Genomic DNA, 14,185 nt, shown 5'->3' with positions numbered 1-14,185 from the left:
TACAGAGTTAAGAGGGGACACCAGTGGAAGGTTTGGAGTATCCAGTGAAGGGATGTGATGTATCTTAATAGAATCACTCTGGCTGCTCTGCTGAGTACAGACTGAAGAAAGTTCAGGGGCAGACTCAGGGAGACTTCTTAGGAGGCTAGTGCAAAATTCCAAACAAGAGACTATGGCTGACAGGAATTACGGTGGTAGCGGTAGAGGTTGTAAAAAGGAAGCCCAAAGATTGTCTTCAATCTAGTTTATAATTGGTGTGGGTTTCTCTCAGATTCTGGCATTAAGTTTTTCTTCTTTTTCTGTTTTCATGGTTGTTAGATACCATTTTGAATTAGCTTTTGTCCTTAAACACTCAGTTATACCTAAGTATGATTCTGTATCTAATATGCTTAAAACAATGTGTATGCTTGGTAAATCGTAACAATGAATGTATCTTGAAGAGTTTGGGTAGGACAAGATGGATTATATTTATCTTCACATGCCTATGTTTTCAGAACCACATTGCTATTATTATTGCTTTATTTTTCCCCTATAATTAGCATATTCACCCACACAGTAGCTATTTCATGTTCTTTAGGCTTAACTAGGGAGGTAGATTTGTGTATTTTCATCTTAATCGCAACAGTTTAATATTGAGATCTTTTCCATAAGGGTTTTACTTCGAAATGTATCTGAAGTGAAGTTTATTTCTCAGAAATTCATACATAACTGCAAAGATAAGTTCATACTAAGTCACTGAAGAATAGCAAACAAAGGAGATGAACTGGCTTATTAAGAAAACTTCAAAGGCAGTTTGAAAAGGAAGTTAGGTAAAATTATTATTTGCAGATCAGCTTTTTAACTGAAAAAAAAATAAGATACCAACTGAAAAACTATTGGTACCAAAAAATATCATATTTTTGGCATAAAATAAATATATAGAAATAGAATTTGTATACATAAACAACCAGTTAGAAAAGATAATGGAAGAAAGGTCCACTTAAAATAGCATACCACCAACAAATGATGAAGCAACTAGGAATAAATTCATCTCTGCCTACACTTCAGGATCATCAGCTGGAGAGCTTCACAGAACAATAAGAATAAAACAGTGCCCAGGTGCCTTCCCTAGAATTCTAATTCTATCGGTGTGGGGTAGGGCCTAGGCAGTATCTTTTTAAAAAGTTCCTACTTTTCTAAAAATCTCTGAAAAAAATCGATCCATATGAAGAACGCTTGCATATTATGAGAGAGGGCAAAGAAGCCTTGAAGAAAGGGAAAAGTGTGCTATAGTCTTTAAAGTAACTGAGGATTATAAAGAGGTCAGTTCTCTCTAAACTAGGTGACAAATTTAATATGATTTCATAAAAAGACTAAAAAGATTTTTCACTTTTGAACTGGACAAACTTATTCTAAATTTGTGTGGGAAACGTAAGTTAGCAAGAGTATCCAGGGAAACTCTGAAAAAGTATTGGAAAAGGACTAGTTTGGCCAGATATTGACTACCACATTAGTAAACAAAGTAGTCGACTGGAAGATAAAAAATGTTCTGAAAGGACACAAATATAAATGAGACTTTGGAATATGATAAAATGGCATTTCAAAACAATAGAGAAAAAGATGATTTATTCAATAAAAGGTGTTATATAATGAAGTGGCATTTTTTTTTAACTAATGGTACACATGTTAGTTTACTCAATAAAAGGTCATTTGGGTTGCCATCTTAAACAACAAACTAAAGTTAGATCTCTACTATGGAAGACATTCCAGATGGGGTGCAGATCTAAGGTCAAAAAATAAAACTCTAAAAGAAGGTAAATGGGGAAAGTGGAGAATACCATTCAGAATACGTATGACATAAAATCCCAAAGCCATAAAAGCAAAGATTCATAAATTTGATTGCATGAAAATACCAATTTCCACAGGTTGAAAATACCAATTTCCACAGGTAAAAAACACCAGAACTCCATCAAAAGACTAATTACAAAAAGGAAAAAAAAATATTTGCAGCTTCTCTTACAAGAAGCTAATATCTAAAAGCATGCCTAAAATAAAAAAGACCACCGGGAGTTCGAGCCCCGCATCAGGCTCTGGGCTGGTGGCTCAGAGCCTGGAGCCTGTTTCCGATTCTGTGTCTCCCTCTCTCTCTGCCCCTCCCCCGTTCATGCTCTGTCTCTCTCTGTCCCAATAATAAAATAAAAAACATTGAAAAAAAAATTAAAAAAAAAAAAATAAAAAAGACCAATAACCAATAGAAAAATAGGCAAAGAATAGAAATAGCAAGATCACAGTACAGTAAATTCAAATGGCTATGAGATATATGAAAATATGATCTTACTCATAATTAAAACAATTAAAAATAATATATATTCTTATCAGGTTGGCAAAGGATGTGAGGAAGTGCATTGCTGGTGAGAATTTTAATGGGTACAACTTCTTTAGGGGTAATTTGCTGTAATTTTGCTAGATACAATCCTGCCCCAGCAATTTCACTTTTAGGTATTTTTAAATGGGAGAGAAAAAAACAGAGCAATATGCAGAACATTTTGTATAGTAAGCTACTTTATGTGTGGGGGGAAAAATACAAAGTTTGTTTACAGATGTATGGTATGTCTCTAAAAGGATACTTAGGAAGATGGTTACAGTAGTTGCCCCAGGAAGGGGACCTGGGAAAGGAGGGAGACTTTATGCTCATTGTTAACTCTTTTGTGCCTTTTAAAACTTTTACCTTGTGTATATATTACCTATTAAAAAAAAACAAACAGTAATAAAGTCAGCCATATCCAAGATCTGTGTCCCACCAAATACTCTAAATACTCCCACCACAGACATCTAAATGGTCTATGTCCCATCAGATCCAAATAACTCATCAGACACCATTAGATACTCATAGATAACTATTTAATGGTTTGTAAGTAATTCTAATTGTTAAGATACTCTATATTCCGTATTATTCACAGGAACATAACTTTATATTATACTACTTGCTTCCATCTTTTTAATACCTCCATTAAGTTGTTAAAAGTTGTTAAGAATGAAGTCTGGATAGTAATCATTTTTGAAAATATATAATTCTATAATGGTTAGTATTTTATTTTAAAATAGAATGCATTCTTAAATTTTTTTTAATGTTTATTTATTTTTGAGAGAGAGAGAGAGAGAGAGAGAGCATGCACATGAGAGGGGGAGGGGAGAGAGAGGGAGACACAGAATCCGAAGCAGGCTCCAGGCTCCGAGCTGTCAGCACAGAGCCTCGATGTGGGGCTTGAATCCACAGATCGCGAGATCACGACCTGAGCCAAAGTCGGACGCTTAGCCGACTGAGCCACCCAGGTGCCCCTAAAATAGAATACATTCTTTAAAAGTAACCAAAAATCAGTAAGTATTAGAACAGACATAAAAATTAATCACGATCTCTTAGCATATCTCCGTATGTTGCTCTAGAACATTATTTTCTAACTTTTGTTCAGATTTTTTTTGGATTAGAGTGGGTGTTAAGCCACTGATCAATTGCACTTTCATACTTCCTTGGTTTTTTCAGCCAGTCCTGATGCCACCTGAGGTTCCCTATAACATTTGAATAGTTTTGCCCTACACTTCGTCTCCACTTGAGAAACTGTTCTTTGTTGTATTGGTGGACAGAAGCAGAAACCTTAGGGTAGTTGATAATGGAACGAAGCTTTTGATCCAAAGAATAAGTAATCTCTGGAAATTTTGTAGCAATATTTGTTAGTTCATCTGGATCCGAGGAAAGATCTGAAAGAAAAAAATTAAATACCGGTCAAAATATTTATCTGCTACAGAAACATTTTTTAGAATGTCATTACTCTATGACAGATAATGTATTTGAATTTATTTTTATTTTCAGTTCCTTTTAGTATAAGATGAAAGATAGTATTAATGGTAAAATAATATACCAAAAGTTAAACACTCCTCTAAATGCATGTCCAGATTATCTTCCTACCACCATCCTACTGTCCCAATCTTTTTCTTATCCATTCCTGGATGGCAGAAATAAGTCAAACTCTTATCACTAGTAAGCTGGCTTAGCCCTAATTCTTCCTGGTTTTCATGCCTTGCTTACTTTGACATACATAGAAAAAAAAAATAGTAATGCTTATATTGTCCCATTTCAGCAGTCCCAAACTTGCCAGATATAAGAATTCTTTATATGGTCAAGGCCTATTTTTCCCAACTTCACTTACTCCTAGTTTTCTATATATTTTAGCATCTCTTGTGCTCCGATTTTTGAAAGTTAGATTTGTCAATACTGTCCACGGAGCAAATAGCCATGGAAATAATGATGTATCTTAACTGCTACCATCAAGAAAATAATGATAAATATTTTCAGAACACAAACATCCTTTTTACCTAGGTAAAAGGAAGACATAACTGGGATGCCGATCTAATTGGAAAAATACCAAGTCAAAGATCTTATGACAATTTACTTGAGATAATAAATGAACATTACATGTTGAGGAAAAAACCTCTCTGGGCCTATTTGAGTGCATTTGCCAGAAGAGCCCTAATGACATTTGTGACTTTGTTAGGTGACTTCAGATGACACCTCTTTGGTCAGGGAAAGTAGTCAATAAACCCGAGAATATAGGAAAGGCAGGCTCACTCACTGATCCTTTGACTGTTACATCTGCTTTTTGCACAACATGGCCAATGAATGAGCAAGACATGCCCAAGACTCATCAGGATAAAAATTTAAGGACTTCCTTTTGAAGCCGAGAATCTCCTGCTCTTACAGTTATGGGGAGAGGCATAGGCCAATCAGTTTGGTCCCTGAAGAATTATTTGGAATTAATAATTTTGACATTTATAACTGGAAAGGAAACTTAGGGAGAAAAGAATATTAATAATGGTGTATTTTGTGTGAAAAGGGGGCAAAGGGTGAGTAAAGCCTTAATTTAATAATGTTGTTTTAAGATTAATTCATAGAGTAGTGAAGCTAGCAGGCATCTTTGTGGAGTGGAAGGAGCATGGATTTTGAAACTTAGACCTGGGTTAAAATCCCAGCCCTGCCACTTAGCTATGAGATTTTTCATTGGTATCTGAGTCCATTTAACCCCTAGTCTTCTCTACAAAATAAGGATAATGGTGTCATCTTGTAGAGTTGAGGCAAACATTAAATGATAGATGCAGAATGTCAGGCTCCACAACATATAAGGGTTATTTCTCCAGAATAGCTGAAACCATGGTATAATGAGAGGGTGATGACCACTGTTTGAGGCAGATAAGCATGAATATGAGAAGACACCTTGATCAGAGAAAACAGTGGTTTCAATCTTGAAACTCAGATCAGAAGTTTTAGGGCACTTGCTGTGGAATTCAGATGACTTACAAAGAAGCTTCACCTCAAATGGGCAACCATTTGTAGACTGTCCTGCCACAAAAAGCAGCAGAGATTTATGCATTTAACTAAAGATTACTAGATCTCTTGAACAACACTGTATAGGTCAACTCATTACATATAATACCACACTTACAAAAACATATCAACAGATTTACCAAAGAGTTGAGGCAGTACTGAAGTACCATCAGAGTATGCTATATACTTCCACTGGTTAGTCCGAAGCATGTAGGTGGAAGCATTCACATTGCATCCATGGAATTCACTTAGAATCCAGGGTGGATGTAGGTTCCTGAATTCATGTTCATTCTTAAACGTTTCTGATGATAATGGCAACAACGAGTATCCACTCAGGTTCTGAGGCAGAGGAACTCCAGCAATATCTATGTAACAAAATAACACAATATTTTAAAATAACTTATTCTTTTACTAGTTATTAGTTGAAACATTCACATATGACATCATCAAAGATTGCAGAGACAAGAGACCATATATGGATTTTGTAAATAGACTGCGTAGGTCTATTTGAAGTAAATGCTTACTTCACTACCCATGTGACCTTGGGCATGATATTAACCAGTCCAAAACTCAATTTCCTCATTTGTAAAAGGGGAATAATAATCACACCTGTACTTCAAAGGCTTATATTAGGTGTAAATGTGATACTTAGGTAAAATTCTGAGAACAGTGCCTGATAGGAAATCCTCAACATATATTATTTAATCAGTCATTTATTTCCGAATGATAAATGATCACAGTTGCTTCTCACATTTGTTCTACCAGATATTAATAAGACCTATATGAAAAAGGGGCTTAGTAGTCATACATGTTTACCAACAAGGATTAAAATCAAATAGGTAAATTTTTTGTAGATGTAAATGTATTGCTGATGTATCTCATAAACCTTTTTTTAAAAAAAATTTTTTTTCAACGTTTATTTATTTTTGAGACAGAGAGAGACAGAGCATGAATAGGGGAGGGGCAGAGAGAGAGGGAGACACAGAATCTGAAACAGGCTCCAGGCTCTGAGCTGTCAGCACAGAGCCTGACGCGGGGCTCAAACTCATGGACTGTGAGATCATGACCTGAGCCGAAGTCGGACGCTTAACTGACTAAGCCACCCAGGCACCCCTCTCATAAACCTTTAATAGTGGCATGCCATGTGTCTCAAAGTTATTTGATGACATAATATTTTACTCTCAAGTAGCATCTTCAGGGGCTAGTATTTTGCAGAACATATGTTGGAAATCCTGGATTATACTGATTTAGGAAAAAATAACTTATTTTTCCCTTATCAAATATAAATATATAAGGCATGAGAGATGTCTAATGTAAAAAGAAGTCTTTTTGGGGCATCTGGGTGGCTCAGTCAGTTGAGCGTCCAACTTTGGTTCAGGTCATGATCTCATAGTCGGTGAGTTCGAGCCCCGTGTTGGGCTCTGTGCTGACAGCTCAGAGCCTGGAGCCTTCTTCAGATTCTGTGTCTCATTCTCTCTCTGCCCCTCCCTCACTCATGCTCTGTGTGTCTCTCTTTCTCTTAAGGTATTTGGAACTCAAACTGTCTTTTTCCTATAGAAAAATTACCATTAATTATGGCTGGTACTTGGGACAGTTCCAAAATGATTTGTACTTGCCTCTCCACCCCTTTTCTAGTTTCCATGTTCCATAGTTTTTAAGTATAATTAAATATTTTCAATAAAAAATAGGAAGTAATATATCTGCAATTCTAGGAGTTAAGCAAAATTGAATAGGAAAATTAACTTGACTGTAAGTATTTGAGGAAAAATAGGTTAATTAAAGGAGAATAAGGAAGTAGACAAAAACCTCTATAAATTTTCTGAAGGTGCATGTTTTACATATGATGGAATTTAAAAATCTGTATCCTCCATTTCCTTGGGAGGGGCATTTTATAAGTACTGATCTTCTGCCAACCAATCATAATTATGGATTTTTTTTTGAGGAAGAAAGTAAGAAAGAAAAAGAAAGATCAGAGATAACTGGTTAAAAACAAAAGGAACAAAGACATTAAGGAGGATGTGCATGAGAAAAAGGAACAGCCTGAGATAAAACTCACTTGAGCTACAAGACAGTAGGCTACTACTGTGAGGTCTTACCGTAAGGAACCCAAGTATCGAGGGAACAGGCTGGGTCAGGCTGGTCTGCATGGCAGCCGTTGGGTGGCAACAGAAGAGGACTTGGAAGATGATTGGAAAGCAAGGACCAATTGGCATATACCTAGGCCCATGAAGTCCCTGTATTCAGCATTTTAATAACCTTTGATACTTAGAAATACCTTGTTTCAGGGGTGCTTGGGTGGCTCAGTTGGTTGAGCGTCTGACTCTTGATTTCAGCTCAGGTCATGATCTCATGGTCGTGAGATCAAGCCCCACATTGGGCTCTGTGCTAAGTGTGGAGCGTGCTTGGGATTCTCTCCCTCTCTCTCTCTCTGCCCCTCCGCTGATGCAAGCATGCGTGTGTGTGTGTGTGTGCGCACACATGCGTGCACATGCGCACGCTCTCGCTCTCAAATAAAGTTAAAAAAAAAAAAAAAGAAATACTTTATTTCAGATTTATTCCAGGCTGAATTCTCCTAAAGAAGCTCGTAAGACTAAGAAAATTTACATGGGTCTCCTATGTTTATGAGAAGTCAGTAGTAAACTGGGATAAGAGTGCATTTAAATATTTTTAAAATTCATTCGATAAACTAGGTGCTATTCCAGGTGTAAGGAAACAACAGAGGACAAAGCAGTTAGCTCTCCTGGAGCTTACCTTCTAACATGGTGAGACAAATAAACATGTCAGATGGTGCTAGGTGCAATGAAGAAGAAGAAAGCAGAGGAAAGGAGACAGAGAAGGATGTCGAGTATGTGTTCAGGTGCTATTTTATATAGTGTGTTCAGGGAAGCCTCTCTGAGGAAGTGCCATTTAAACCCTGTGGAAGGGCTAGGCTGAGTCCTAAAGATATCTGGGGGTGGGGGTGGGGTGGGGGATGGGGGTGGTAGAGCAACCCCCCAGGGAATAGCATATGTATAGACCCTGAGGCAGGAACCTGCTTAGTTCATTCCCCAGACACCAAGGAGCCCTGAATGGCTGCAGCAGAGTCTAAGTGATGGATGAAATTGTAAAAGAGGAGTTAGGAGAGGGAAGATATCATGTTAGAATCTCAAGCGCAATAAGAGATTTTGAATTTTCACTCTGTGTGAAATGGGAAGCCAGTAGAGGATTCTGAGTAGAAGCATGACATGTCTGACGGTGACTACTGCGTGGTGAAATGACTGAAGGTGGTACGAGCAGAAGGTAGGTAGGCATCGGGAAGCTACTGTAGGAGTCCAGGAAAGAGAGAATGGCGAATTATTTCCAATCTATTAGTAGTAGTATAATATACCTTTGTAAACTGGTGAAGAATAAAAGCCATATCAAATATCCACCGTATTTAATAAATACATATTTATTTACTTTTCTGTGCCTCAGGAAACTGGGTATTCACTTCTCATATATTAATGGTTTCCTCAAAAGCACTTTAGTTTAAACTGCATTTCCAAAAGCTCTTTGATCTTTGCTTAAAACTATTTTTCGTAATTTTTTTTCTTCTAGCAAATCTGTCGTTCTGATTACATTTTAGTAAGTTTCATCTTTCTTGGTAGCGTAAGAAAGATTAAAAGTAACTGCAGAATTCTTAATAAAGTGTCTTAAAATTAAAATAATAAATAAATGGGGAAAAATGCAGACCTGGATATATATATATATAATGGTCTCCTGAAGAGAGATAAGATTATATATTTTTTTTAAGTTTATTTATTTATTTTGAGAGAGAGAGAGAGCACGCACACTTGAATGTAGGAGGGGCAAAGAGAGGAGGAGAGAGAGAATCCCAAGCAGGCTCTGCACTGAGCATGGAGCTGGATGAGGGGCTCGATCCCATGACCATGAGATTATGACCTGAGCGGAAATCAAGAGTTGGATGTTTAACCGACTGAGCCGCCCAGGTGCCCCGATATATTTCTTCCTGACCATATGAGTAGATAAAGTTTTAGACTGGTATGGCAATGATGCCAACCATGTACATTTTTGAGGGCATACCTAAGAATAAAAAATACTAATGATGATAATGTCTAACATTTAATTGTTTACAGTGTTCCAGTCATTGTTCTGAGCTATGCATTACCCACTATTATTTACATTTTATTGATAAGAAAACTGTAGACCACAGATGTTAAGTAACTTGCCCCAGGCCAACACTGAAGGAGGGATTTGAATTTAGGCAGTCTGACTCCAAGATCTCTGGATTCTTCAGGACTACAACACAAGTCTTACTTTACTGTAGTTATTCAACTTTGCAATATTTTTTAGGTAAAAAAAAAAAAAAAAAGTCTGTGTAGAATGCTTCTCCCAACCCTCCATTAAGATCTTGTAACAAGGACGGGTTTGCAGTTTGAATCCTTAGCAATTAAGTATTCTTTCAAACACAACCGCATTTTTATATAATTATATTTTCACAATCCAAAAAACATGGATTTATCTTTCATATGAGAGGAAGGCAGGTGTTTTACAAAAAAGATCAACTTTTAAAAGAAAAAAAATTCACATGAAAATAAGTTTAAAGTTAAAACAATTTTAATTTACTTTCATTTCTAACTGAGCCAAAAGATGTTGGTACTAGGTTATTAGAGAAGAAAATATTGGGGAAGTAATTTTTAAAGAATAGTCTCTGAAATGGTATCAACTTTAATAGTATAAAGACTTCTTGTCCATAAAAATGGCACTTTTCTGCCAGTATTAGAAAATGATAATATGAGAGTATACCACAAAGCACCTACTAAGATAAACACACTAAGAATACCCACTTTATCATAAAATATCACTTTATAGAAAAGAAAAAAAACTCTTTTAAAGTAACTCTTTTATATTTTTCCAAGTTTTAATTTAAATTCCAGCTAGTTAACATAGAGTGCAATATTAGCTTCAGGTGTCATTAAATACCTTTTAAAAACTATTTGTATATTCAGACTTTTTAATAAAAGCATTGTAGCCTCTTAAATTTGAACAGCCTCTTCATAGTAAGGTAGGTTTATTAAAACAGGCAACCCAGCTGTTTTTTCCTATTGAATATCCTATTTGAGGTTTTTTGAATCACCAACTTTGATATGATATTTATGAGATCCAATAGACTGGAAGGGAAGAGGATGTCTGGCTTGAGGCTTTGCTCTAAAAATTTAATCCCATACTCTGTGTGTAATTTAGATTCATGCAAGATAATACAGCTATGGTTAAGCTAATAAAGTGAGGGCTTTTCGAATCCTAAGAATAGATTGTCTTGTATCTATTGTAAACTCCTAATTGGTTAGCAAAATCACAAAACAAGAAGTGACTTGTAGATACGTTATTCTAATTTGTGTATATTATTTATTAAGCAGAGGTGAAATAGAATTTACTCTCCCCACAAATCTAATTTTTAAGTTAATTCTCACTGAGGTAGCTTTAAACTCTTCTAGCCCTGACCAATTTTATTTTACTATTTTTTGATATTTATTTATTTTGGGAGAGAGAGCATCTACATGAGTGGAGGAGGGGCAGAGAGAGAGGGAGAGAGAATCCCAAGCAAGCTCTGTGCTGCCACTGGAACCCCCCATGGGGCTTCATCCCATGACTGTGAGATCATGATCTGAGCTGAAACCAAGAGTCGATTGATTAACCAAGTGAACCACCCAGGTGCCCCGATAAATCTTTGTATATAGTTATAGGTTATTTTCTAAAATTGGAATTTTTAGGTCAAAAAGTATGCACATCTCTGAGTAATTTGGAACATAATGCCACATTGCCTCCAGAAAATCTGTGCCAGTTTATACTCCCAAAAGCAGAATAAGAGAAGGCCTATTTCCAAAATAAGATTTTTTAATTCTTTTTAAACTTTGCAAACTCTATATGTGAAAGAAAATTGATATCTTTTCGTTTTAATATTTTTCTACCAAGCTTGAATCTTTAAAGTATCTTGGCCATTTGTGTATCTTCTATTGTGAGTTGTTTGTTTACATCTTTTCGTCAATTTTTTAGTAGGGTATTTCTCTTTTTCCTATAGATTTGTAAGGGCTCTATAAATATTAACCTTTTATCATTTGTAAAAAGGTTAATCTTAGATAAATGCTAATGTTGCCATGTTGTTTCCTGGCTCCAACATAAGATTCTTCCTGTACATCTATGCTTCATTCTCTTTCTACCTTATCTCTGGCTAACATCCAGTCCGTAGGATGTTTCAGTGTTTTATATAAAAAGACACATACACAGATATTCTCCTTCCTGTCTCAACCACATAAATGTAACTTTTCCCTTTTGATAATAAAAATATTTGTAATGACACATATTATAAACTGTGCTAAGCCTTAAGATGTTAATTTCCACTTTAGAATTAGACACTGATTTTTGCCTTCACTTCCTTTACTCTAGTTGGGCAGGTCTAATCAACACATGATCTAAATGCTGTTAATAAAATATATTCTGTAGGGAAATGTGATTCAGAGGGAGTCTATCACGAAGAATCAGTAAAAGATAAAAATAAGTAAAAATCTACACAGAACAGTAAGTTTTAAAAAACTGTACTAACTGACAAATAGTAGGGAAAAAGCTTGCAATCAGAGAGAATTTACATAATTTCCAGAAGAGTAGGGAAGGAATGAATGCAAGGAGTTTCCGGGAATGTTTGGTTTTGGAAATGCTTATTGTCATGCAATACAAAGTAGCCAGGGATAGGCAGGTGTTCCTCTAAGTGGGTAATAAATTCCCTCATTCTAACCAACTTTATTTAGTGTTTTCTTATATAATCTGTTAGGTAAATACATTGTGAAATCTTGCAGATGACTTTTAACTTCTATGATGCATGAAATGGCAGGTAGTAATAATGGTGTATCAAAATTATAAAGTAGAAAATTTGTGCTGTAGGCAAATGTAAAAGAATGTTTAAAGAAAATTGAATTAAGCAAAGCATATTAACCAACTAATATATTGGATGATAGAGTGACTAAGCATAGATTAAGACTCACTGCAGATAGTTTCCTATGCATAATGGTCTATTGAACTGCTAGAGTCCAAAAGACAAACAAAATGTCAAATATCACTATGAAACATATTGAGGGAACACTGATAACGAATCATCCCAACCTTTCATAATCATTTGGACTTTTGATCACTGTACTTCAAGAAAACAGAGAAGGCAAATTTGGAAGTGGGGTGGGGAGACCTCTGCAGGAGAGAAAACTAGAGGAGGAAACTATAAAGATGTCACCATCAAGAAGCACATATTCACAAAACTATAAAGATGATAAAAAGACACAAATATACATAATCATACATACATTTCTTATCAAAACAGAAATGAGCAAGTAATAAGGGTTGCCTGAAAACTGATAGAGCAAGAAAGTGGCAGAGATATGACTAAGTGTGATAATTGCTTTGGGATAAAGGGGAGCCAGCAAATGACAACTAAGAAACTGAAGAGATTAAAAATATCACCAGACAAAAGGACAACAAAGAAGTGTGTTCAGATACAAGAAGTGATGTGAAATAAAAGAGAAAAGAAAACGATGAAAACAACTGTAAAGAAATTTAAGACCCTGGAGTAGCGTTTACTTAAATGAAGGGAAATACTCTGTACCAGAAGGAAGGAGAAAAAAAGAACTTTTCTTCTGTCTTTGCTTTTCAGATATATGTTTCTTTCACATTTTGATATATACATATTAAACATATGTTGTGTTATCTTTTTCTTTCACCAAAATCTATTTATAAATAGATGGTACTTTTTGCAATTGATGGTGCCTTAGAACAGAAGAATTTCAGTATTTAAATGTTATTTAATTTAAAGTACTCTGCTGAATTAGAAGAGACTAACAGTTCTATATAATTTCCTCTGAATTTGATGATGGTGTTGTTCTGTTATCTTCACAAAAACTGTTAACTACCTCTATCCAAATGTTGCTGTTCTTGACCTATCATTATGCTTATAGACATTAAGAAGCTAGTAAAGCACATAGCACAGAAAAATCTAAAGATTCTGAGGAGAAATATGTGCATACATTAGAATTAAGAGACTTTTCTATAATACTGTACAAAATTAGTAGTTTCAAAGTGGATGGAATAATCCAGAAGGGAAATGCTTATACTTTTGAGAGGTAGTGGTAGAGAATCAAATGATACACAAATCATATCTATAAAGTTATGAACCTGAATATCTTTGGTGCCTACTGTATAGTCATGTCCTGATTGTGAATCTTTTGAAGGGAAAAATAACTGTAGAGTATGAAGGTTACAGGATCCTGAGGAGTATTATCCTCATTTTTTAGATGTGGATTTGACTCACTTAAAATTGCTCAAGGTTATGAACAAGTCAGCAAAGCCTGTATTTTTGCTTAATCATTTTCCAATATCATTACAAATAAATATTTACAGAATTGTGTTACTTACCAAGCATAGTAGGGTAAATATCCACAAGAGAAACCACATTTGATACTTGTAGGTTGGCCTTAATTCTTGGTCCCATTATCAACAGTGGAACATGAGCACTAGCTTCATACATACTCATTTTATAAAACTGACGATGTTCCATGGCCAGTTCTCCGTGGTCTGAGGTGTATATGACAATAGTTTTCTGAAGAAGGTCTAACTGGTGAAGAGCTAAAATAATTTCTCCTACAATACAAATCAAGTCTTAGTTAGCTTTTAGTTTGTGTCTTATCACAGTAAGTTTATAACAACCCTAACTTGCAGGAGTTTGTTAGGATAATTCTTAACATCTGAGTGTCATCTAGTAAGTTATGCCAAGTTTCATGTTCCTGCTCCTCAGATGACAGACTAGAGAGA

General features: G+C 35.5%; 1 protein-coding gene across 2 annotated transcripts in view; it reads right to left on the bottom strand.

The window, feature by feature from the left end:
• Positions 1–2,863: 2,863 nt before the first annotated feature.
• The window catches only part of ARSK (arylsulfatase family member K), a 46,539-nt gene continuing 35,217 nt past the window's right edge, over positions 2,864–14,185 (bottom strand). Inside the window, exons 6-8 of one of the 2 annotated variants that reach the window (XM_043593886.1) lie at positions 13,790–14,014; positions 5,497–5,721; positions 2,864–3,735 (exon numbers count right to left, since the gene is read on the bottom strand). In XM_043593886.1, the coding sequence (XP_043449821.1) occupies positions 3,446–3,735; positions 5,497–5,721; positions 13,790–14,014 (740 nt within the window). In that variant the 3' untranslated portion in view covers positions 2,864–3,445. The remainder of the gene's footprint in view (positions 3,736–5,496; positions 5,722–13,789; positions 14,015–14,185) is intronic. The other variant, XM_043593892.1, reaches the window with a different exon arrangement.

This window comes from Prionailurus bengalensis, chromosome A1, assembly GCF_016509475.1.
Source record: "Prionailurus bengalensis isolate Pbe53 chromosome A1, Fcat_Pben_1.1_paternal_pri, whole genome shotgun sequence".
NCBI classification, from domain to species: domain Eukaryota; kingdom Metazoa; phylum Chordata; class Mammalia; order Carnivora; family Felidae; genus Prionailurus; species Prionailurus bengalensis.
Note: the sequence above shows the minus strand (reverse complement) of the source record. Positions and strands in the feature narration are given on the sequence as shown.